Source organism: Chiloscyllium punctatum, chromosome 7, assembly GCF_047496795.1.
Source record: "Chiloscyllium punctatum isolate Juve2018m chromosome 7, sChiPun1.3, whole genome shotgun sequence".
In the NCBI taxonomy this organism is placed as follows: domain Eukaryota; kingdom Metazoa; phylum Chordata; class Chondrichthyes; order Orectolobiformes; family Hemiscylliidae; genus Chiloscyllium; species Chiloscyllium punctatum.
In genome coordinates this window covers 69774799-69801667 of record NC_092745.1, presented here as the reverse complement: position 1 = coordinate 69801667, position 26869 = coordinate 69774799, and the positions used below count along the sequence as shown (strand labels likewise).

At 43.3% G+C, this 26869-nt stretch overlaps 1 protein-coding gene across 3 annotated transcripts in view; it reads right to left on the bottom strand.

The window, feature by feature from the left end:
• LOC140479781 (eIF-2-alpha kinase GCN2-like) overlaps positions 1–26869 on the bottom strand; it is an 84329-nt gene that overhangs the window by 56866 nt on the left and 594 nt on the right. For 2 of the 3 annotated variants that reach the window (XM_072573936.1, XM_072573937.1), the window contains exons 2-8: positions 26536–26792; positions 23064–23180; positions 14028–14331; positions 10174–10298; positions 3329–3391; positions 2920–3045; positions 311–412 (exon numbers count right to left, since the gene is read on the bottom strand). In XM_072573936.1, coding sequence (XP_072430037.1) covers positions 311–412; positions 2920–3045; positions 3329–3391; positions 10174–10298; positions 14028–14331; positions 23064–23180; positions 26536–26550 — 852 coding nt within the window. In that variant the 5' untranslated portion in view covers positions 26551–26792. The remainder of the gene's footprint in view (positions 1–310; positions 413–2919; positions 3046–3328; positions 3392–10173; positions 10299–14027; positions 14332–23063; positions 23181–26535; positions 26793–26869) is intronic. The other variant, XM_072573938.1, reaches the window with a different exon arrangement.

Sequence of the window (26869 nt, the reverse complement as noted above, 5' to 3'; positions counted from 1 at the left end):
AGCAGCAGTGCTAACCATTGAGCCACCATATTGCCCACATGGGGTGGTTTGTGTTACATTGTATATCTTGTATCACCATAATGCAGGAAACAGCACCTCATTGATCCAAGCTCTGCAGTACAATGAGCGTTTGTGAACTACGGTTTAACAAAGATGCTCATGATTCAAGAGATGTATGCTTAACTATAATGGCAAAATGTACTGTCAAAGTTCCTTAATATCTAAAATGAACACAACAGAATATGGAAGTTAAGTTGTAAGTGGAAATGGCAAATCTTTTTTAATATGCAAATACACCAAGATACATTACCTGAGATGTACAGAATCTAGACAAACCAAAATCTCCAATTTTCACGCTTCCATCTTGGTCAATAAATATGTTTCCAGGCTTCAAATCTCGATGTATAACACCCTTTTGAAATAAGAAAATAACTATTTAATCAATCTTTATCACTGAAGCCCCAGTTTTTTCTACAACGAGACGGTCAATGTTTCAAAATTGCAAGATGATTTGAGGGAGGATATGGGGAGAAAGCAAAGATTGAGTCAGATAATCTGCCATGATCATAGTGAATGACAGAGCAGGTTGAAGGGCCAAATGGCCTATTTCTACTCCCATTTTCTAAATTTCTCTCCTGCCGATGGAGAGCCAGTGAAGGACCCATACTGCTTCCTTTCGTTAAGGCTCAGTGGGCTACAGTGAACTAAGGCAATGGTGGGGCCAGCTATCGGTATATCTCCTCAAATCAAGGCCCTGATGGCAGGAGCCAATCAGAAGCCGGCAGTTCTTGCACTCACCTTCACCATATGGAAGACCACGACTGCTGTAAGGGTTGGCTCTGAGGTCTCAGGATCAGCAGAGCGAACAAGGACTGAGGTAAACTGATGCGGGTAGGGGTGGTGTCACGGTGAGGGGTTGGAAGGGTGCAGGAGGCTCAACAGCAAGGAAAAGGAGGTGGAGCTCAGTAGATATCATGGGCCTTCCTGCCCAAATCATAATTCTGGGGGAGGCAGGGTTTAGCTATGTCACTAGTTAGGTTGGAGTCACACATGGCACAAAGGAAGAGGTTTGTGGTTGTTGTAGGTCAGTCATCGCAGCTCCAGAACGTCTCTGCAGGAGTTCCTCAGGGTAGTGCCCTAGGCCTAACCATCTTCAGCTACTTCATCAATGACCTTCCCTCCATCAGAGGGCCAGAGTTGGGGATGGTCACTGATGATTGCACAACGTTCAGCACCAATCTCGACTCCTCAGATACTGAAGTAGTCTATATTCAAATGCAACAAGATTTGGACAATATCCAGGCTTGGGTTGAGAAGTGGCAAGTAACACTCATGCCACACAATGTCAGGCAATGGCCATCCCAAAACAATCTCACCTACTGTCCATTGACACTCAATGGTGTTACCATCATTGAATCCCCTGCTCTCAACATCGTGGGAGTTACCATTAACGGGAAACTCAACCGGACTAGATATATAAATACAATGGCTACAAGAACATGTCAGAGGCTTGGAATACTGCTGCAAGTGACTCACCTGCTGACTCCCCAAAGCCTATCCCCCATCTACAAGGTATGTGTCAGGAGTGTAATGTAATACTCCCCATTTTCCTGGATGAGTGCATCTCCATCAACACTCAAGAAGCTTGATATCATTCAAAACAAGCAGCCCACTTGATTGGTACACATCCACAAGCATCCACTCCCTCCACTACCGACTCACATTCACTGCAATGCACTCTGGAAATTCACCAAAGATCCTGAGACAGCACCTTCTAACCCCATCCCACTTCCATCTAGAAGAACGCTGGCAGCAGATATCTAGGAACACCTGCAAGTTCCCCTTCAAGCCACTCACAATACTGACTTGAAAATATATCGCTGTTCCATCACTGTCACTGGGTCACAATCCTGAAGTTCCCTCCCTCAGGGCATTGAGAGTCTTCATATAGCTGCTCACCGCTACCTTCTCAAGGACAACTAGGGATGGGAAATCAATGCTGGTCCAGCCAGTGATGCCCATATCCCAAGAGTGAATAAATAAAGTACACTGATTAAAGCCATTCCTGCATTCAAGCTTGCTACCAAAGAGAACACAATATTCAAGCCAGAGAATCAAAATAGTGGGTAATCAACCTGGAAGGAATTTAATAAAAGTTTACTACCAGGCTCTGTGCTATATTTACTGACTTAGATAAAACTAGGAGGAAGTGAGGACTGCAGATGCCAGAGATCAGAGTCAAAAAGTGTGGGACTGGAAAAGCACAGCCGTTAGGAGCAGGAAAATCAACGTTTCGGGCATAAGCCCTTCATCGTGACACAAAAAATGGTTGCACAAAGTGTACAGAATGACAGTGAGACATGAATAGCTGAAGTCAGCAGCATACATTTGGCAGGTGGCTTTGAATACAGGAAAATGAGGCCAACCATTTTGGACAAATAGTGAGAAAAATCTCGGAACACTAGAGGTCTGTAGTAGTCCATGTTGACAGGTCATTAAAGTGTATTTGTCAGACAAAACATAATCAAAAAGGCTAATAGAATATTAATCTTTATATGTGAAGGACTTGTTTTTGGAGTCAGCGTCTTTTCTTACAGCAGCACCAGATTTGATGAAACAACATCTAGCACCTTAACTTAAAAAAAAACATTAATTCCTCTCCACCAAACATCATTATGTAATACACCAGGCTCTGTCAAAGATGTTATGCAAACACTTGTTATCCATGTGTGAGAAAAGACATAGCTTGACTTCTTTCGACATCTTTTGAAAAAGTCTTGCAGTTCACATGCTCTCTCCTCCTCTGTGCCTGTAACATTGCCTCGGAATGAGTCACACGAGCCCTCAGTTACTGTTCAATGACACTGCAGTTTAACGCCACGTTACTGTGGGTTAGAGTGAAATACTCAATCAAAATACCTGACTATGGATGTATCTCAAGCCTTGAAGCATCTCCTTGATAATCTTCAAACAGCTTTTGAAGTTGCTGCCTGCTTGGCTGTGGTTTTCGATCCATTTCTCAAGGGTCATCTTGCAAAAATCCATCTGAATCAAGCAACGGTGAAAAACATTGCAGGAAAAAAAAAAGAAACTAAATCATAGTTTCATTTGCAGTCATTAATGAAACAGATCTACAAATTCTGTTGACTTATATAACACCAAGATAGAACACCTAGGCTGCCAGAACTAAAGAAGGAACCAATATTACACAAAGTCTTTAGTCGAATTCAGCTACGGGTTGCCAAAGTCTTGCAGGATTTTTTCAGAAAGCCTTACCCATAAACAGAAAATACAGAGAAACTAAAGATTCATTTTTGTTGCTCCTTACCTTAATAAAAAGAAACCTAAGCTTCTTCAAATTTTTGTCGTCGGGGTACTTTAGAGCATTCTGCTAGAATAAAATAGACACTTTACTATCCATAGAAGAAATCATGTGAACAATTCAAGTATTTGATGTGCAGTATAATAATTAGGACTTGCAGTCATCCATTCTCCACGCTTGTCACTTTAAGACCTGAATCAGGACTACAAATAATGTTTTCTGTTCGTTTGGACGTTGATTGGTTGAAAACCCCCAAATTTGTTTGTAAGATTTCAACAGGTGGATTAGCCATGCTAAATTGTCCTGTAGTGCCCAGGAATTTGTAGGCTGGATGGGTCAGTCATGGGAAATGCAGGCTTTCAGGGATAAGGTACAGGGTGGGTCTGGTTGGAATGCTCTTCAGAGGGTCGGTGTCGACTCAATGGGCCAAATAGCTTGCTTCCACACTGTAGGGATTCTATGAAAATCTTCCTAATCATTTTCTTCAACATATGTTGCAGGTAATACGATGTCTGCGCTTTAAGAAATGGCGCTGTTTTACAAACTAAACCACATCCCATTTAATCACACATACTTAAGTTAACTTAATTAAGTTTCTCAATTTTTAACAAATCCGCCCACTTAATTAAACATTGTGTTCAAATCCATAATAGGTCAATTTCCAGTCAATTTCCCTAATATATTGCTACTCATGCACCAAATTTTACTTTAACCAGACTGTCATATCCACTAACTCTGCAGTACATTGACCCCTAAGCAGGGACTTGACTCGCAGTTTGGCAAGAAAGGTCACCATGTCTTTGATTCTGAAATCAGCAATTTTTCCATTCAAGTCAATTCCTGACTTTTTTCTATTCCCAGATAACTAGCCAACTGTGCAGCTTGTAATGATGCAATGAAGGATCAGCAATGTTAGACAGAGTTCTTGCACATTTCTATTGAAGTCAGTTAATCATGCAACCCATTTAATGTCAACGTGATGTGATTAACTGGCTGTAGCATTCCCAATCAAATTTTGATTCTTTGATATAATTCCCCATTCTACAGTTGTTAGCAGTAGTCTGAAACTTTGTCTAAGTCATAGCCTCTAGACTGATCATATGTAGGACTGCAGGAAGAAAAAGTAATTACGACCCTGAATGCGAATATGAATTTACTTTTACCTGCTTTATGAAACGTTCAGGAAAGGGAGATGGCACCTAGAATTGGCGGCAAAGTGTTGGCTGCAGCAATGGTGGACTGGGGACTGGCTGCGGTGGGCCTGGACCACAGATCTTGCTTAGTTCCTGTAGCAGTGTTTGGGACTTTCTTTTTATGTGTCCGTACCTCAAAATGGTGCTGGATTGTGGCAGCAGAACACTTTTCACTGTATCTCCCTAGATATATATGTGATAATAAATAATTCATGCAGACTTGTACAAGTCTGCATATCAAATGCCAAGAGAGTTAACTGATTGACAGAACACCTCCATCTAGTCTACTTCTGTTCTCACAGGAGAACCCTACTTTTACACTTTCTGGCAGGAACCCTTGCAAAGTGGTCAGAAGTAGAAAATCTCACTCTGTAGCCAGGAGGCACTGGGATTAGTATTGTTTCCACAGCTTCCATAGTAGGGAACAGCTAATCAAACAAGATATAGCGAGCTCCTTTTCAAGTTTGGGCAGCAGGAGTAGAGAGCGGATGAAGTGAAGCCTGCTGGGAAGATAAGTGATTTTTTTTTAAGTTGGTGCAAACTAAACCAGAGAGCCGACACCGTAGGGCCTCCCTCCCATCCATCTCCTCTAACCTTAATAAGAGTCTGTAGACTCGGGTAAGTTTTTCAGGTTTTCTCTTTTTTTTCTCTCTTCCTTGTTTAGTCCCGTGTAGCCTTTCAGATTAGCAGGGTATGGATGTTAGGTTAGTTGCATGTTCCTCCTGCAGAATGTGGCAGGTGAGAGACATGACACACGACTCTGCTGACCACATCTGCGGAAATTGCACCCAACTCCAGCTCCTCGAAAACCGAGTTAGAGAACTAGAGCTGGAGCTGGATGAACTGCGGATCATCCGGGAGGCTGAGGGGGAAATTGAGAGGATGTACAGGGAGGTGGTCACTCCCCAGGCACAGGATAAGGACCGCTGGGTTACAGTCAGGGGGAGGAAAGGGGGACCAACAGACAGAGCAGGGATCCCCTGTGGCTGTTCCCCTCAGCAATAAGCATACCGTTTTGGATACTGCCGGTGGGGACAGCCTACCAGGGGAAAGCCATAGTTGCCAAGTCTCCGGCAGTATGGCTCAGAAGGGAAAGGGGGAGAATAGAAAAGCACTAGTAGTAGGGGACTCAATAGTAAGACTAATTGACAGGAGATTTTGTGGTCAGGAACAGGATTCCCGGGAGGTATGTTGCCTCCCAGATGCCAGGGTCCAGGATGTTGCCACTCGGGTTTACAAGATTCTTAAGGAGGAGGGTGAGCAGCCAGAAATCGTGGTACATATTGGCACCAATGACATAGCCAGGAAAGGGATTGTGGATCTGAAAAGTGACAACAGAGAGCTAGGTTGGAAGCTGAAGAACAGGACAAGTAGAACAGTGATCTCAGCATTGTTACTGGTGCCATGAGACAGTGAGGTGAGGAACAGTCAACGAGTGCAGCTTAACACATGGCTGTGCAGCTGATGCAGGAGGGAGGGCTTCAGATGCTTAGATCATTGGGATGCCTTCTAGGGAAGGTGGGACCTGTACATGAAGGACGGGTTGCACCTGAATTGGAGGGGCACAAATGTCCTGGGTGGGAGATTTGCTTGTGTCATTCGGGAAGGTTTAAATTAATTTGGCAATTAATTTGGAAAACAGAGCTATATATCCGAGAGGAGGGTAGTTGTAGATGGGCAGTAACAGAATGTAGCGAATCCATCAGGGTGGTTTTTCATGTGATGAAATAAAGGGATTGGTTAAGGTGTGTCTGCTTTAACGCAAGGAGTGTCAGAAATAAGAGTGACGAACTTAGAGCATGGATCAGTACTTGGGACCATGATGTTGTGGCCATAACGGGAGACATGCGTTTCACAGGGACAGGAATGGTTGCTAAATGTTCCAGACTTTAGAAAGTTTAAAAAGAACAGATTGGGTGGAAAAAGAGGAGGGGGGTATAGCATTGCTAAATTCGGGAGTGTATCACAGCTACAGAAATGAAGGTGGTCGAGGAAGGTTTGTCCAGAGTCAGTATGGTTGCAAGTTAGGAACAGCAAGGGAGCAGCCACCTCATTGGCGATTTTCTACAGACCCCCTAATAGCAGTTGGGAGATCGAAGAACTCATAGGTCAGCAGATTTTGGAAAAGTGCAGGCGTAGCAGGGTTGTTGTTATGGGTGTCTTCAACTTTCCCAACATTGACTGGAATGTCTTTAGTGCAGATAGTTTGGGTGGAGCCGTTTTGCCAGGTTTGTTCAGGTGGCTTTCCTCACTCAGTATGTAGACAAGCCAATGAGGGGAGAGGCCATTTTGGATTTGGTGCTTGGCAATGAGCCAGAACAGGTGTCAGATCTTGTGATGGGAGAACACTTTGGTGACAGTGACCAAACTGCGTCAAATTTACAACAGCCATGGAAAGGGAAAGGAGCAGTTACCAAGGGAAGATATTTAATTGGGGAGAAGGAAATTATGACACTATCAGACAGGAGTTGGGAAATACAGACTGGGAGCAATTGTTTCACAGAAAGGGTACAACGGACATGTGGAGACTATTTAAGGCGCAGTTGTTGCGAGTGATGCATAAATTTGTTCCTCTGACACAGGCAAGAAGGGGCAAGTTTAAGGAGCCCTGGATGACGAGAACATAGGAGTGTCTCGTGAAAAAGAAGAGCGCAGCTTACATAAGGTGGAGGAAGCAAAGGTATGACACAGCTTTAGAGGATTACAGACTTGCTAGAAAGGAGCTCAAAAATGGACTGAGGACAGCCAGGAGGGGGTACGAAGAAGGTTTGGCAGGAAAGATTAGGGAGAGTCCAAAGGCATTTTACTCATACGTGAGGAATAAGAAAATGATCAGGGAGAAGGTAGGGCTGGTCAGGGATAGTGTAGGGAACTTATGCATGGAATCTGAGTAGATAGGGGAAGCCCTAAATTAGTTTTTTTGCTTCAGTTTTCACTCAGGAAAAGGACCTTGTTGTGACTGAGAACTTTGAGGAGCCGGGATACAGGTTTGACCAGATCAAGATTGATGAAGTTGATGTGCAGGGAATTTTGGCAAACATTAGGATTGATAAGTCCCCAGGGCCAGATCAGATTTATCCTAGGCTGCTCCAGGAAGTGAGCAAGGTGGTTGCTAAGCCATTGGCAAAGATCTTTGCCTCCTCACTCTCCAAGGGAGTCGTAGCAGAGGATTGGAGGGAGGCGAATGTTGTTCCTCTGTTCAAGAAGGGGAACAGGGAAATCCCTGGCAATTACAGACCAGTCAGTATTATGTCTGTGGTCAGCAAGGTTTTGGAAATAATTCTGAGCGATAGGACGGATGACTATTTGGAAAAGCACAGTGTGGTTAAAAGCAATCAGCATGGCTTTGTGAGGGGCAGGTCATGCCTCACAAATCTTATTGAATTCTTTGAGGAGGTGACGAGACAGGTTGAGGAAGATCAGGCAATGGATGTGGTGTATATGGACTTCAGCAAGGCATTTGGTAAGGTTCCCCAGGATAGGGTCATTCATAAAGTCAGGAGGTATGGGATACAGGGAGACTTGGCTGTCTGGATGCAGAATTGGTTGGCTGACAGAAGACAGAAAGTGGTTGTACATGGAAAGTATTCTGCTTGGAGGTCAATGGTGAGTGGCGTCCCACAGGGCTCTGTTCTTGGGTCTCTGCTCTTTGTAGCTTTTATAAATGGCTTAGATGAGGAGGTTAAAGGGTGGGTTAGTAAGTTTGCCGATGACACAAAGGTTGAAGGTGCCGTTGTTAATATCAAGGACTACTGCAGGCTGCAGTGCGACATAGATAGGATGCAGAGCTGGGCTGAGAAATGGCAGATGGAGTTCCACCTGGATAAATGCGAAGTGATGCCTTTTGGAAGGTCGAACTTGAATGCTGAATATAGGATTAAAGACAGGATTCTTGGCAGTGTGAAGAAACATAGGGATCTTGATTTTCAAGTGTATATATCCCTCAAAGTTGCCACCCAAGTGGATAGGGTTGTTAAGAAAGCATATGGTGTTTTGGCTTTCATTAACAGGGGGATTGAGTTTAAGGGCAGCAAGGTTTTGCTGCAGCTCTACAAAACCCTGGTGAGACCACACTTGGAATATTGTGTCCAGTTCTGGTCACCCTATTATAGGAAAGATTTGGAGACGGTGCAAAGGAGGTTTACCAGGCTGCTGCAGAGACTGGATGGCTTGTCTTATGAAGAGAGGTTGACTAAGCTCGGACTTTTTAGCTGGAGGGAAGGAGGAGGGGAGGTGACCTGATCGAAGTGTACAAGGTAATAACAGGCAATGGACAGTCAGAGACTTTTCTACAGGGCATGAATGACTGGTACGAGGGGGTTGTAGTTTTAAGGTGGTAGGAGGAAGGTATAGAGGAGACGTTAAAGGTAGGTTCTTTACGCAGAGAGTTGTGCATGCATGGAATGCGTTGCCAGCGGTGGTGGTGGAAGCAGAGTCTTTGGGACATTTAACCGAATGCTGGACATGCACATGGTCAGCAGTGAATTAAGGGGAGCGTAGGTTATTTTATTTTAGATTAGGATTAATCCTTGGCACAACATCGTATGCCAAAGGGCCTGTACTGTGCTGTACCTTTCTATGTTATATGAAGGAGATAGGATTTAAAATTATACAGAACAAAAGGAGGCCATTTGATCTATCACATTCATATTAGGTTTTTTTAAAAAAGTTCATAATTACTTATTCTTCATCACTCATTCCCCAATGTCCTATAAATATTTCCTTTCACGTACTGATCTAATTCCCTTTTCAAATTTACTTTGAATCTACTTTCTCCATCGTTGCAGAAAATGCATTAAACATCATAGCAACTCCCTACATAAAAACAATTCTCCTGATGTTCGTTGTGATCCTTTTGCAAATTAGCCTAAATCTGTGCCCTATGCCAATGAACCAAATGCTGCTGGAACATAGAGAAGTCCAGTTCTGAGAGAGAGACAGATCTTCCTGTTCTGGAACTATTAATTGCATATAACCTCAATGCCTGCTCAATAACCAGAGTAAGGAAAACTTTCCCCCTGTGCTTAATTTACAAAATAACTATTAACTGCTTTGTGCTTCTCCCCATTTGCATTATCAAAGCCCTGCACATTTTAGAAAATGTTTAAGTCTTTTTTCTAGACCCTCTTCAGAAGTGAAGTCCTGCCAGTAATCAAGTAAATCTCTTCTATATCCTCACCAAGACCTTCTTGACGTGTCTCGAAATGGATGCATTTCCACACTAGACGTGAGGGAGCTTTCGAAGCAGAGGGTTTGGTCTGCAACAAAATGCCTTGAAGTTCCTTCAGGCACCTGCAGGGGGTGCCCATCCAACAATGGCAGGCAGCCATTCTATACAACTGGATGTTCATCTGTGCGCCCACTGCTGGGGTTTCTTCCGATGACTGCCAGCCAAGTGTCTGGTGCCAGTTTGGCAGCAGCTGGGTTGGGGATGGGATAGGGTGGGAGGTGGGGGCACGGGGCGGTGGCTGAGAGATACAGTTGCAGCTGGCAGGCTTCCTGTGCTAAACCTTCCCCAAATGAGCCGAAGCCCCCACAGTGGTGACCTCCCAACTGTGGCCAGAGTTTGTTTTTATTCAGAGATGGTCACCCTCGCTCCTCATCACTGATCACCAATCACCGACTGGCGAACTGCAGAACTTGGGAGGCACCACTTACCTCAGTTGCTTGAACTTCACTAGGGTGTTCAGACACAGTGCTTCCCGTCTCCAATTGCCTGGCAACATCTGATGGAAGTTTCTGCTTTGTAACTGGAGATATTGAAGCTTGATCATCTTCATTGCCTGAAAAAGAAACATTAGATTTGAGAACAGACGGCGTCAATCATAAAACACCCCCTGCTACGTCACAGCAGGCCATCAGCAACTGAAAGCCAGACTTTAACTCACTAAAACCCAGTCAATGACACAGAGTTCAAAGCTTGCTCTCTGACATTTCAGGACGTTCTCTGATAAAAGGTCACAGACCTGAAAAGTTAGCACAGTTTTCTCTCGCAAATCCACCATAAACGCGAAACACTTCCAGCATATTCCGTTTCAGCATTCCTGTATCTGCAATGTTTTGCTTATCTCCTACAACTCTATGTTTGTTTAAACGGGAATCAGCTAGGTATTTTGAAATAGGAAATATAAGGGGCTTTCAGGAAAGGACAAACGAATGAAACCATCTGAAAAGCTAGCACCAGTACATGCACAAAGTCCTTCTGTGCTCTCGTTCAATAGAAGCAGAATAAATACAATTTGACGTGAACAACATCAACCTGTTTTGTCAAGTTTTCAACAGACACCTGGATGCCAAATCTGCTTCCCCAAACTATGCAAAAGAAATATGTTTTAATCATTTGGCATGTCTTTTGCTCTGGAACAGATAAACAACACTTTAATGATGAGCACTGACCATTCCTCCTGCAAATAGCTAACCCGAGAATGCAACTTTTAAAAAAAAAGATTTTGTGATTTACATATGAAAGAAGTGAAACTATCACTGCATTCTAACAGATGAAAGGCTTAACAGACAATCAACTTTTCAATGTATAATTTCAGTTACATCACACTGTAAATTTTTGCTATAAATTCTGTGCGTTAGGATTGAGCCCTCCACAATCACCTGATGAAGGAGCGGCGCTCCGAAAGCTAGTGTGCTTCCAATTAAACCTGTTGGACTATAACCTGGTGTTGTGTGATTTTTAACTTCCTGCAAATGAGAATTTTATTACATTTAATTTTGACTTTTAGAGAAGTCCAATACTGATAGAGGGATAGATCTTCCTGTTCTGAATGCTATTAATTGCCTATAACCTCAGTACCTCCTCAATAACCAGAGTGAGGAAAACTTTCTCTCCGTGCTTAATTTACAAAGTAACTGCTTTGTGTCATGTGAAACAGATGGCAAGTCAGCAGAGCCTACCTGACACCAATATTAGGAGACACAATACAATTGTGTTCCATCTGAATGTTGCTGATAAGCTGCAGGAACCAGGTAGACACTCCAATGCAGCTTGCCAGCTGTTGAAGGTAGACAAGCAGGAGGCTGGAAGAACACAGCATCAGGAGGTGGAGAAATCAACATTTCGGGTGTAACCCTTCTTCAGTTATCCAAGGGCGGGAAACCAGTCAGGGGGTGAAGGAGGTATTGCAGCTCAGGGAGTGGGGGGTGGGGGTGGGGGGCAGGGAGTTGGGACCAGTCCAGTGGGTAGAAAGCACAGAGGCACAAATCAGGAATGGTCTTTGGAGTTTATGGGAACACCCTAGCAGAATGAAGAAAACAGTATTAAGGAACTGGCTACGACCTGGCAACTCACTCAAAGTGTCAAGCATGAGCCATAGAGATGTACAGCATGGAAACAGTCCTTTCGGTCCAACCCGTCCATGCCAACCAGATATCCAAACCCAAACTAGTCACACCTGCCAGCACCCGGCCCATATCCCTCCAAACCCTTCCTATTCATATACCCATCCTGTTAAACGTTGCAATCGTACCAGCCTCCACCACATCCTCTGGCAGCTCATTCCACACACATACCACCCTCTGCGTGAAAAAGTTGCCCCTTAGGTCTCTATTATATCTTTCCCTTCTCACCCTAAACCTATGCCCTCTAGTTCTGGACTCCCTGACCCCAGGGAAAAGACTTTGTCTATTTATCCTATCCATGCCCCTCATAATTTTGTAAACCTCTATAAGGTCACCCCTCAGCCTCCGACGCTCCAGGGAAAACAGCCCCAGCCTGTTCAGCCTCTCCCTGTAGCTCAATCCTCCAACCCTGGCAACATCCTTGTAAATCTTTTCTGAACCCTTTCAAGTTACACAACATCTTTCCGATAGGAAGGAGACCAGAATTGCACGCAATATTCCAACAGTGGCCTAACCAATGTCCTGTACAGCCGCAACATGACCTCCCAACTCCTGTACTCAGTACTCTGACCAGTAAAGGAAAGCATACCAAACGCCTTCTTCGCTATCCTATCTACCTGCAACTTCACTTTCAAGGAGCTATGAACCTGCACTCCAAGGTCTCTTTGTTCAGCAACACTCCCTAGGACCTTACCATTAAGTGTATAAGTCCTGCTAAGATTTGCTTTCCCAAAATGCAGCACCTCGCAGTTATCTGAATTAAACTCCATCTGCCACTTCTCAGCCCATTGGTCCACCTGGTCCAGATCCTGTTGTAATCTGAGGTAACCCTCTTTGCTGTCCACTACACCTCCAATTTTGGTGTCATCTGCAAACTTACTAACTGTACCTCTTATGCTCGTATCCAAATCGTTTATGTAAATGACAAAAAGTAGAGGACCCAGCACCAATCCTTGTGGCACTCCACTGGTCACAGGCCTCCAGTCTGAAAAACAACCCTCCACCACCACACTCTGTCTTCTACCTTTGAGCCAGTTCTGTATCCAAATGGCTAATTCTCCCTGTATTCCATGAGATTTAACCTTGCTAATCAGTCTCCTATGAGGAACCTTGTCGGACACCTTACTGAAGTCCATATAGATCACATCTACTGAAGAAAAATTGCTCTGGTGTTTTGGAAACTGACATTTTTAACCAACCACAATCTGTATATTCAACCAGGTGGGAGTACCGGTACCCACTTACTGGGTGCCCAAACAGGAGTTGAGGTCCACCCTGAGTTTTCTTTTCATGTCCCTCCCCCAAAATCCAGCAGGGAAACAAGCAAGTGCCCTGCTGAAAATCCGCCACTCCTATTAAAGGTCAAAGGTTTCCAGCCTCATGTCAATGACCACCAGCACAGACTGGATCAGCACAGCTTTGATGTTGTTACTGGAAATATATAATTCTTAGCTCCCAACTAATTTATGGCACCTTAAAAATGCACAACATTTTCTAGATCTCAAGCAGGCCCTGTGAGACTTGTGAAAATATTGCGGCCTTGCTGCATAACAACCAAAAATGGTTTGATAATATTCTCAATGAACACCATTCTACTTAAACTCTTACCTGCTGCGTTTGTGCACAGTTGATAAAGATAGCCATCAAATATTTCCAGTTTGCAGTCATCCTCTATGTAGCATTTTCTACAAATGCTGGATTTTAATGTTCAGAATTCGCCTGCATTTTGAATACAAATGCAACTTGCAATTTTCATGACACCATCATGAAAGGCACACTGGCAGTGATTTGTGGGATACTAATAATTTATTTTGTTTCTGAACACAAAACGTGTGACTTCACAAAGCATATCACAACAACCAATTACTTTTGAACTGTCCTTACTGTTGCAAAGCAGGGAACGCCACATCCAACTTGGGCACAACTAATCCCCATTAACAAACAATGAACCAAGTGACCAGATCACTTGTGTTGGTGATGTTGGTTGGAATGTAGACATTGATCAAGAGCATGGCGGATAACCAGCTTACACTCCTTCAAATAGTGCAATGGGTCTTTCTGTGACTCTCCGAGAGGGCAGACAACATTTTGGTCCAACATCTTAAATGGAAGACGAAGGAAGTTATTCCAAGAATGAATGAAGGAAATACGACAACACTGACCTGCGCAATCAGTTATGTTGCTGTCTGTCCACTCTACAGAGTGGTCACATGGTGGAGGTGCTGTAGCCAGGATGGGATCATATGAGCTGTTGCAAGGATCAGATTGAGCTTCATCGATCCATTCGGCAGTCACCGGATGTTCCATTTCTTCAATCCAAGCATCATGGTAGTGCACAACGTTCCTGTGGTTTAGCTTTGAAAGAATCTTCACCTCGTTTAGAAAAGCACTTTCAGCGCACCTCTTCCTGTGCGGAAGGTGGATGCACTTCACGGCATAGGTTCTCTCCTCAAGACTGCGAAACACCTGAGAAAAAGTAGCATAATTGCTGAAGTGTGCACCCTTGAGAACAAGTAAAAAGCAGGAATCGAATACAGGTAGTCAGATGAAACTAGGATTTGCCACATGAACCCCATGCTTGTAGGCTTTAAATCATTCTAGTTGCCATTTCTTTTTATTCATTCATAGGATATGAGCATGACGGCTATACCAGTATTTGTTACCCATCCCCAATTGCCCAGAGAGCAGTTAGAAGGCCAGCACCTGTTGAGGGTCTGGAGTCACACATCGGCCAGACCAAGTAAGGATGGCAGATTTCCTTCCCAAAAAGGACATTGGTAAACCAGATGTGTTTTTCCTGAGCAAGTGGTGGATGCGGGTACAATTACAATTTTTAAATGACACTTGGATAGATACATGAATAGGAAAGGTTTGGAGGGATATGGGCCAGGAGCAGGCAGCTGGGACTACACGTTGGACCAAAGGATCTGTTTCTGTGCTGTACAACTCTACAACAGTTATATGGTTGCAATTAGGCTAGCTTTTAATTCCAGAGTTTTATCAAATTCAAATTTTGACAGTAGAAGTCACACACACATCTTCCCAACAACAGCCTGAGCTTCTAGATTATTGAGCTGCTGGAGATTAGAGTGGTGCTGGAAAAGCACAGCAGGTCAGACAGCACCCGAGGAGCAATAAAATCAACGTTTCGGGCAAAAGCCCTTCATGAGGAATGAGGCAGGGAGCCTCCGGGTTGGAGAGATAAATGGGAGGGGGTGGGGCTGGGGGGAAGGTAGCTCAGAATGCAATAGGTGGATGGAGGTGGGGGTGAAGGTGATAGGGCGGAGAGGAGGGTGAAACGGATAGGTCAGAAGGAAGACTGACAGATGGGACGGGTCATAAGGGTGGTGCTGAGCTAGAGGATTGGAACTGGGATAAGGTGGGGAGAGGGGAAATGGGGAAACTGGTGAAGTCCACATTGATGCCATAGGGTTGAAGGGTTCTGAGGTGGAAGATGAGGTGCTCTTCCTCCAGGCGTGGGGTGGTAAGGGAGTGGCAATGGAGGAGGCCAAGGACCTGCATGTCCTTGGCAGAGTGGGAGGGGGAGTAGAAATATTCAGCCACGGGGCGGTTGGGTTGATTGGTGCGGGTGTCCTGGAGATGCTCTCTGATGTGCTCTGTGAGTAGGCGTCTCGTCTCCCTAATGCACAGGAGACCGCATCGGGAGCAATTGATACAATAAATGACATGCATGGAAGTGCAGGTGAAGCTTTGATGGATGTGGAAGGCTCATTTGGGACCTTGGATGGAGGTGAGGGAGGAGGTGTGGGCGCAGGTTTTGCAATCCCTGCAGTAGCAGGGGAAAGTGCCAGGAGGGAGAGTGGGTTGTTAGGGGGTGTGGACCTGACCAAGTAGCTGCGGAAGTAACGGTCTTTGCGGAAAGTGGATAGGGGTGGGGATGGAAATATATCCCTGGTGATGGGGTCCATTTGTATATGGTGGAAATGGCGGAGGATGGTGCGATGTATGCAGAGGTTGGTGGGGTGGAAGGTGAGGACCGGGTTCTATCCTTGTTGCGGCTGGAGGGGTGAGGTTCGAAGGCAGGGGTGTGGGAAGTGGATGAGATGCGTTGGAGGGCATCTTCAACCATATGGGAGGGTAAATTGTGGTCTTTAAAGAAGATTACTTTTGGATTACTGTTCCAGTGACAATACTACTATCCCACTACCTCTAATGGGAAGCTGATGATCATACTGTTAGCTTCACAGCACAGCCCTATTCACTTCAGGATTATATTTGTGCAGATCTCAAAAATCACGTGAACTGTCTTATAATATGTGTTAATGATCACAATGAAGCACTGACATTTCTAAATACGTTGCCTCGAACTTCTGTGAGAATTTACAGTTAATTATTGGGAAATGCTGCGAGATTGCCAGAGACATTGGAAATCAGAAACGTTGGTCGAAGTAGGTAACATTATTCAAGAGCAACAGACCAAGTGATCAAGTTCAGAATTGTATAAAAAGGTCAAAAGAGGAGATTCCTTAGTGCTAATTATCGTTTTTACCCAGTTAACAGTGAGAAAGAGGGAAGAGAAAGGACAACTTTGGTTCAAAAAAACAGAAAAGGAACATGTGACTCACTTTATTACAATATCTTGAATTTTAAATCAAAAATCATGAGAAAGGACAGATAATTACAGCAATAGCATGGCATTTAAATTTGCTGGAAAAGCCATCAAAATCTTTGGAAACAGCTAAACAGATGACGTTTCAGGAATCTAAGGACGGACCCTGGTCAGACGTGCATTGAGTTTGAAAGAGAGGTGATTATTTTGGAGGATTTCAAAAATTCACTTCCTGAAGTAGTGAGAACTCATGAGAAGTAGTGAGAACAGATGGAGGACAATGTAGATATCTTTAGCTCAGAGAAGTTAACGGAGTTACAACAGAAAGTTGAAAAATTGAAGCAGTTGTATTAAAAGTATACATGGAAGAGGACTGTGAGTGTATCCTTGAGTGCTACTATCTTAAGAATGATGTCTTACTGAGGAAATGGAGACCATCACATATTCAGGCAGTTGAACAATGGACAGACGTTCATAAAGTTCTATTACCAGTGTATTATAGAAAGGAGGTGTTGAGGTAGCACATGAACTCCCAGTACGAGGTCATTTAGGAGTAAGAAAAACTTAAGCTAAAATACAAAAAACATATTTGCTAGCCTGGACTGACAAGGATGTAATTGAGGTTTGCCAGCCATACTACTATCCCACTACCTCTAATGGGAAGCTGATGATCATACGTGTCAGGTAATTGGAAAACCACAGGCAGTAATAAAACCTGCACCTTTAATACCTACATTTGAGGAACCTTTTTACAAGAGCCTTAATTGATTACATATGACCCCTAGCTAAAGCGTAGTGGGAATCATTATTTGTTAACAATAATGGATGTGTCAACTAGATTTCTAGAGGCCATTCTATTTTGCAACATGGCTGCTAAAAGGATTTTAGAAGAGTTACTCAAATTTTTCACTAGATACGGACTACCAAAAAACTTTACATCAAAGTTATTCAAGGAAGTTATGGGCAGCTTAGGAATTCAAATCGGCTGCGTACAACCCAGAGTCGCAGGGAGTGCTAGAAAGGTGGCATCAGACATTAAAGACCATGTTAGGGGCTTATTGTCAAGACTATCCAGAGGATTGGGATAAAGGAATTCTGTTTGTACTTCTTGCCATCAAAGATGCAGCAAATGAATTGACCAAATTTAATCCATTTGAATTGGTCTTTTGGGCATTAAGTGAGAGGACCACTGAAATTAAAGAGAAATTGCTGAGTCAGAATTTAGAGACCACATCTTTGGACTATGTGACAAATTTTAGGGAATGATGGGGATATCTGGTAGACAGCATTTAAAAGAATCACAGCATATGATGAAACAGGAGGCAGACAAATCAAAAATCACAATTTTGCTAATGGAGATAGTGTTACTTCCTGTGGTAGGTGAAAGCAATGCTTAGTGGACCTTATCAAATTTAAAGGAGATTGAGTGAAGTGAGTTACCTGATAAGGACTTCAGATGGAAAGAAATGTGTCATATGAATATGCTCAAATGGTATTTTGATAGGGAAGAAAAGCAAAAGGAGAATGTGTTATTAGTTACAACATAGAGTGAAGAACCGGGTTTAGAGGATTCTAAGTTAAACATTCCTCAAAGTAAATTGGACAAATGAGAAAGTTTCCAAAAATTGGGATAAATTATTGAGTTATCTTCCAGAGGAAAAACGAAATGACCTGAAAGAGTTATTACTGTCGCATATTGGGATATGTAGAAATAAGCTGAGAGGTACTAATCTACTTATGCATGATGTAGATAAAGGAAATGCTGTTCAAAGTAAGCAACATCCGTATAGACTTAACCCTCTAAAATTGGCACATGTTCAAAAGGAGGTTGACTGCATGCTCCAACACTGCATAATTGAAGTGAGTTGCAGCAACTGGAGCTCACCCATAATAATGGTGCCAAAACCAGGTGGTACCCAGTGGTTGTTGCAAAGTCAATACAATTTCAAAGTCTGATTCATATCCAATTGTACATTTGGAAGACTGTATTGGGAAGGTGGGGCAAGCAACTTATATTTCTAAGTTGGACTTACTCAGAGGAACCTGGCAGCTACCTTTATCCGAAAGAGCAAAGGCAGTTTTGGCTATTGTAACACTAAAACTTGAATGGGTTCAAGTTTCCTATCGGAAAAATGTTGTGAAACTTGAAGGGGTTCAGAAAAGATTTACAAGGATGTTGCCAAGGTTGGAGGATTTGAGGTGTAGGGAGAGGCTGAACAGGCTGGGGCTATTTTCCCTGGAGCATCGGAGGCTGAGGGGTGACCTTATAGAGATTTAGAAAGTTATGAGGGGCATGGACAGGATAAATAGACAAAGTCTTTTTCCCTGGAGTGGGGGAGTCCAGAACTAGACCGCATAGATTTAGGGCGAGAGGGGAAAGATATAAAAGAAACCTAAGGGGCAACCTTTTTACACAGAGGGTGGTACATGTATGGAATGAGCTGCCAGAGGAAGTGGTCGATACTGGTACAATTGCAACATTTAAGAGGCATTTGTATGGGTATATGAATGAGAAGGGTTTGGAGGAATATGGGCCAGGTGCTAGCAGGTGGGACTGGATTGGGTTGGGATATCTGGTTGGCATGTACAGGTTGGACCGAAGGGTCTGCTTCCATGCTGTACATCTCTATGACTCTAAATAAAATTCCTGCAATACATATATGGCCTTGCTTTTGGCATTATTAGCCTAAGTTCTGAATTAGCTGGATTTGAGGTCACATCTAACTTCGTAGATTTAATCAATGAGACATTTTGAAGCAACACTGATATAGTGCTATATATCCAAGCTCAATTCATTGTATCTGATTTGTTTGTAACTTTTCATACTGGCATGATTTGAAAAATATCTCCCTCCCAAAATTAAACATCCATTTAAGTCAAAAGATGAGCTCACGACATGATCTGTGATGACTTGAAAATAACAAATGCTCGCGATCACAGCAGGTCAATCATGTCTTGCTTTGCATTCTAATGAAATAGATCTTACTTGTGATGTAAACATAATCATCGGGGCGAAAACTACAGATTCAAAAACCTCATGTTTGCAAGAAACATTATGCAACAGACCAAGTTCCCAATAAATTTCCAAAAAGCTAAAGGAATGCTAATTATAAACTGTACATAATATAAACACAATGTCTTTTTAAATATTTGTAGTGCCATAATGGATAAGAACGGAGCTCCATTTCATAGGTTTCAGAAAAGAGGAACAAAAATGTGACAACATTGTATTTGAAAGCTCAGGAAAGATTGCAGTCATTAATTCTGGGGAGGAAAGTTTCCCATGCTAAAACCCTTCTGAAACAGAAATTCTGCTCAATGCCGCTTACTTTTTAGAGTGAATAGCTCATTCTTAAACAGGGTCCTTTATTCTAAACTCACCCCCAAAAGGAAACACCTATCGAGATGTTCTTCAATTTGGAATTTTGCCTGAGGACATCAACTCTTTTCTGCTTTATGTCATTTATTCCAAGATGAACCACAACTGCCTGTTCTGCTTTCCCATGCAGCAAGTCCTGTATTCATTTAGTGAGAGCCGATGTAGTGGTGAGCTATGAGTGCAAAGCAGATTAGGTAGTTTGGCTGTATAATTCCTGGCACAAATGGCCAGAGCATGCACTAAATACATTCTGTGTTCTACATCCGAAAATAGCAACGTGGCTTCTGCTGCAGGGTTCCAATTTGCAGATTTAAACAGCTTCCAGTTGGGAACACCCATTTACAGGCCCAAGTGAAAACTGCATCAAATGGACCTCGACTGTCCAGCTAAAGTGCTCTTCCTCCAACTGTCAACTACTGGGCATCTGTTGTTCCAGTAAGAAATCTACCCTGGCAGCTGATAGTCCTTTTAGTCACACCTAGGAGTCCGAATGATTTTCGGAATTCACCAAGTCTCATGTTAAGCAATGATTATTAATATTACAAACCGAAAGTAATAAAGTTACTATGCTGTTTCAGATAAACAAACAGGAACCGAACCAGACCAACACATAAGAGCCTTGGGTAGTGTCTACATAGGTGTGTTTTCAAGACAAGTTTAGAATGGTTTGAGAACTGTTTCCGAGATGCATTCAAGGTGAATCTAGATAAGAGTCGAAAGTGTGGTGCTGGAAAAGCACAGCAGGTCAGGCAGCATTCAAGGAGCAGGAAAATCAGCATTTCAGGCAAAAGCCCTTCATCAGGAATCCCTTACCGCAAATCCTCTTCCAAGGATGCCTACCTTGAAGAAGTTCTCCTCCTCGGATGCTGCCTGACCTGCTGTGCTTTTCCAGCACCACACTCTCAACTCTAGTCTCCAGCATCTGCAGTCCTCACTTTCGCCAAGTGAATCGAGATAAGTCCATGAAGGAAGAAAAGTATATGCTGATAGGATGAGAGGTGTGGGATGGGAGGGGGTTCAGATAATGTATAAACATTAGCATGACCTTGTGAGATCACTGCTCTGTTTTGGCGCTGTCATACCTCTAGTAGTTTATCTTACATGACACGGTGCTAAACCTGTGCAGTGTAAACTGTAGGGCCCAATTTAATCTCTTTGTAAGGGAACAGGTTTTCAGTGAGTTAAAATTCTGCTCCAGATTTGCATACAGCTCCTGTGGTGATTCAGAACAGACCTAGCAACTCAAAACTAGGCGGTGGGCCATTACCAGCAGCAGAACTGTACTCCAACACCATCCGCAACCTCATGACTCCTGGTAGATTTCCTGGCATTGCCATCACCATCAACCCTGGTTCAATGAAGAAGCAGCACCTGGCATACCAAAAAATAATGTATCAACTGTAAAACAGGACTACTCGGTGTGGCAAACAGCATAAGCAGCACTCCATGGACAAAGCCAAGTGATCCCATAGACAGAAGATTAGATCACAGCTCTGCAGTTCTGTCAGATCCAATTGTCAATGATGGTGAACAAGTAAACCATAAGTCTGAGGAGGAGGTTTCACAGAACTTCAGTGATGGGGGAACCCAACAATTCAGTGTAAAAGACAAAGCTAGAGCACGTGTAACAGTCCTCTGCCAGAGACACTGAATGGATGATTCATCTTAGCCTCCTCAGAAAGCCCCCAGCATCACAGATGCCATTCTTCAGCCAATATGGTTCACTCCAAGTGATATCAACAAATTGCTGAAGGCGCAGGGCGCTGTAAAGGCCACAACAATATTCCAGCAATAATACTGAAGACGTGCTCCAGAACTAGCTCCACGCCTAGACAAGGTGACCTAGGTCAGCTACAACAGTGGCATCTACCCAACATGAAAAACTTTCCCCTCAGATGTTTGCTGATGACTACACAATGTTCAGCACCATTCACGACTCTCAGATGCTGCAGGAATGTGTGGGCTGAAAGGGACAAATAACATTCCCACAAGAGCCAGGTACTGACCATTGTCAACAAGTGAGAATCTAACCATCTCCACTTGACATTCAACGGCATGATGATCATTGAATCCCCAACTATCAAAGCCTAGGGGTTACCACCATCTGGAAACTGAAGTGGACTGTTGCTATAAGAGTACATCAGATGCTAAAACTCCCGGAGAGAGTTGCTCACCTCCTGACTTTTCAATGCCAGTCCAACATCTGCACAGCACAGCCCGCAGTATAATGCAATTCTCCTTATTCCAACAACACTCAAGAAGTTTTCCAACATCCAAGACAAAGCAGAAAAGCTTGATGCAAACCTCGTTTATCACCTGAAACGTTCACTCCCTCCATCACTGCTACATAATGGCAGTAGCGTGTACCGTCTATAAGATCTACATACAGCAACATATTACAGCTCTTTTGACAGCACCTTCCAAACCCGTGACCACTTCGACCCAGGAAGACAAAGGCAGGAGATATATGGGAACACCACCACATGCAAGTTCTCCTCCAAGTGACACACTATTCTGACTCACAACTATATAGCCGTTCCTTTTCTATCACTGAATCAAAATCCTGGAACTCCCTTCGTAATAGAGCTGTGGATCTACCCACCCTCCGGGGACGGGAGCAGTTCAAGAAGGCAGCTCATAGCCACCTTCTCAAGGACCACTAGGGATCTGCAATAAATACTGGTCTGGTCAGCAACATTCACATCCCATGAACACAGAGAAAAAATAATTTGGCATTGTCTATACTTACATTTTGCACACACTGTGGCGGTTTTGATGTTAGTTTTGCTTGTGTGATTCTCCTGAAAGCAGGTCATTCAACCCAGTGTGCCTGTGCTAGCTATCCAATCAGTCCCATCCATACCCCATACCCCTAGAAATTGCCCTTTTCAATGAGTACCCAACTCTCTTTTCAGAAAATCATCACTGAATCTGCTTCCACCACCAATTCTGGCCGTAAAGCAAAAATCAAATGCAAGGCAGAAATGGGTACTGCAGATGCTGGAGATTAGAGTCAAGATTAGAGTGGTGCTGGAAAAGCACAACAGGTCAGGCAACATCTGAGGAGCAGGAAAATCGATGTTTCGGGCAAAAGCCCTTCATATATCAGATGCTGTTCATCATCACCCTGATTCAGTTGTTAGTTATCTTAACTCAGTGTGCTCTGGTTTCCAATCAATATTCCAAATAGTTTCACCAGAACTAATAAGAAAAAAAGAGCTGTACTTTAAACAAAACAACTTTACCTACCTTATATACAATACTGAATCCACCTTGACCAATGCATTCAATATCTGTATACCCTTTCTGCTGTAGAATTTTTCTGACTTTGTCCAATATATTTTCTGTGCGCCACACCATGTGAACCTATATGTGGTCATGTAAAGTTTGCAAATAATAAAATTTATGTCAGTTACTGTTAAAAAAACACATTAATTTAACTGTAATATTGTCGCAATCAGCTAGGAGACAGTGAGGACTGCAGATGCTGGAGATTTCAGAGTTGACAGTGTGGTGCTGGAAAAGCACAGCAGGTCAGGCAGCATCCGAGGAACAGGACAAATGACGTTTCGATTTTCATCAGGAATGAGGCTTGAGCCGAGGGGGTGGACAGATAAATGGTGGCGGGGGGGGAGCTGGGAGGAAGGTAGTTGATAGTGTGATAGGTAGATGGAGGTGGGGGTAATGGTGATAGTTTTGAGAGGAGGATGGAGTGGGTAGGTGAGAAGGAACATTGACAGGTAGGACAGATCAAGAGGGCGGTACCGAATTGGAAGGCTGGATCTGGGATAAGGTAGGGGGGGTGGGGGAGGGAAAATGATGAAACTCCCCTTCCTGGATCTCTCCATCTCCATCCACCCTCCTGATCCCGATCTTCACCATCTACATCTCCATCAACTGTGACCGACTCAATATAGACATCTTCTACAAACCCACCAACTCCCACAGCTACCTGAACTACACCTCCTCCCACCCTGCTTCCTATAAAAACGCTATCCCTTATTCCCAATGTCTGTCTCTGCCGCATCTGCTCCCAGACTCCAGAAAATCTCAGACGGCCTCCTTCAGCAAAGACCATAATTTCCCCTCCCACGTGGTCAATGATATCCTCCAGCACATCTCATTCACTTCCTGAACCTCCGCCCTTGAACCCCATCCCTCCAAATGCAACAAGGACAGAATCCCCCGGTCCTCGCCCTCTACCCCACCAACATCCGGATACATCGCATCATCCTCCGCCATTTCCGCCAACTACAAACAGACTCCACCACCAGAGACATATTTCCCTCCCCACTCCTATCTGCGCTCTCAGCCTCATTCCTGATGAAGGGCTTTTGCCTGAAACATCGATTCTCCTGTTCCTCAGATTCTGCCTGACCTGCAGTGCTTTTCCAGCACCACACTCTCAACTCTGCAATACTGTTGCACCTAGTCAAAAACAATAAATTCAAAATATTTTCTGTATCAAGGATTATGCCTCAGTAATAAGAATAACATTTTCCTTTGGGTTAGCACATTCTGTTGTACATTATCTCACTGTCATTACATTCTGAACAACAGACAGTGTCCTGAGAGCCATCAGCACATCATTTCTTGTCTTTCTCACCATCTGTCCAATATTCCCTTTATTTTATCAATACACCACAATGATTTTATAAACCTCTGTAATGTCATCCCTCAGCTTCCCGGAAAACAGTATTCCAAAAGTTGCCTCACCAACATGACCCCCTAACTCTTGTATCAATGCACTGGCCAATAAGGACAAGCATAGATTAGAATGATGCTGGAAAAGCACAGTCAAGCAGCATCCGAGGAGCAGGAAAATCAACGTTTTGGGCAGGAACCCTTCATCATGCATGCCTATTTGTTGATTACAATAAAAGTATCATTTTGCCTCTATGCATTAAAACTACCTTTGAATGCAATAGTCCAACATTTCCACATCATTTCAGGTTCAAAAGTGCAGCAATGGTTCCAAAATGTTACACACAGTGTTGGCCAGAGAAATCTCAAAACACCGTTATAGAGTCATGGAGATGTATGCACAGAAACAGACCCGTCGGTCCAACTCGTCCATGCTGACCAGATATCCCAACCTAATCTATTTCCATTTGCTAGCACCTGGCCCTATTCAAATACCCATCCAGATGCCTTTTAAATCTTGCAATTGCACTAGCCTCCACTACTTTCTCTGGCATCTCATTCCATACCCGTACCACCCTCTGCGTGAAACAGTTGCCCCTTAGGTCTCTTTTATATCTTTCCCCTCTCCCCCTAAACCTATGCCCACTAGTTCTGGACTCCCCCACCCCATGGAAAAAACTTTGTCTATTTATCCTATCCATGTCCCTCATGATTTTATAAACCTCTATAAGGTCACCCCTCAACCTCTGACACTCCAGGGAAAACTGCCCCAGCCTATAAGGCCTCTCCTTATAGCTCAAACCCTCCAACCTTGGCAACATCTTTGTAAATCTTTTTGAAACCCTTTCAAGGTTCACAACATCCTTCCTATTGGACGGAGTACTCCATCCCCAAGGTCACGAGATGCTGTGAACAGCTTTCTTCTTCATGCAATGTCAGTGATGAGTTGCCTTGATTAATCACCATCTGCAAGATCTAGATTCTTAATATTCAAAGCTGCTTTTCTTCAGAAATTCTGGTCCACCTCAACTCTTTAATTTGTTTCCATGGAGAATTGCAACAGGAGTTGGAAATCTGATAACAGAATGTTTATGGTGCAATTTTGGAGTTGGGTGCAGTATTCCAAAATTGGCCTGATCAATGTCCTGTACAGCTGCAACATGAGCTCCTAACTCCTACACTCAGTGCACTGACCAATACAGGAAAGTATACCAAACGCCTTCTTCACAATCCTATCTACCAGAGACTCCACTTTCAAGGAACTAGTTGTATCTGATGACCTCCCAATATTCTTTCCCTGTATCATGCAGAATTTATGAACAAATGATGACATTTGTTTCACATCTGCACGCTTCAATCCAAGACCCATCTGGCATCTGAATTCTTTTTACCACTTCACTGAGGATTTTCCCCAGAGTTTCTATCCCAGCTATTTGGCAGATTTCAGAAGGTGGGACGTGCGCGCAATTCAAATTCTTTATTTAACTTTTCAACAGTAGGAACATTTTAAAATCAATAAAGGCCATGATTCTGTGTTATATGCAACAGTGAAATTGTCCGTGACGACCGTCATTACTCGTCCGAAACTGGCAGCAAGCTCTGGAGTCTGCAAATGCACAGCTAAACAGAGAAATCCATAACTTGCTGTCACTGTTTTTACACTTCTCCACTGTTGAACACTTCACAGGCTCAAATCAAGTATAAATAATGACTTGATGAGAACTTGCCCTTTTACACTTTAGTCTTACTGTAAAAGTCCTTGAAATAGTTGCAAAGTATTCAGTGAGTTGTAACTATGCTTTTAATAGCATACTCAATTCATAGATATGAATGAAAGGCTTCGCTGTCCCTGAAAAATTAATTTTGTATTTGTAAAATTATGAAAAGGAACACTTTTTAAAATGACATTTTTTACAATGTATGATCCTTCATTTTCTACCTTACTCTAATGTGTATGTTTCAGACATTTATTATATACTATAAGAAACCATAACTTTGAAAAAATGAAGTATTTTTAGTACAGTTTACTTCCTGTATTGTTGCCTGTGAGAACTGTTCAATGTGATTAGTTGCTTACCTTGCTTGATGTCATCCCTGTTGTTGGGTGTGTGGATTCAAACTGATCTTTGGAAAGGGCAAACTTCACAGCCCCAAGGTCACTAGATGTTGTGAGCAGCTTTCTTCTTCATGCAATGTCAGTGATGAGTTGTCTTGATTAATCACCAACTGGAAAATCTAGATTCCTGAATATTCAAACGTTCTTTTTTTCCAGAAATTCTGATCCACCCCAACTCTAAGTTGCTTCCATGGAAAATTGCACCAGGAGTTGGAAATCTGATAACAGAATGTGTATGGTTAAATTTTGTGGTCATTAACCTGAAAGATTAACTCTTTTTCTCTCTCCCTGATGG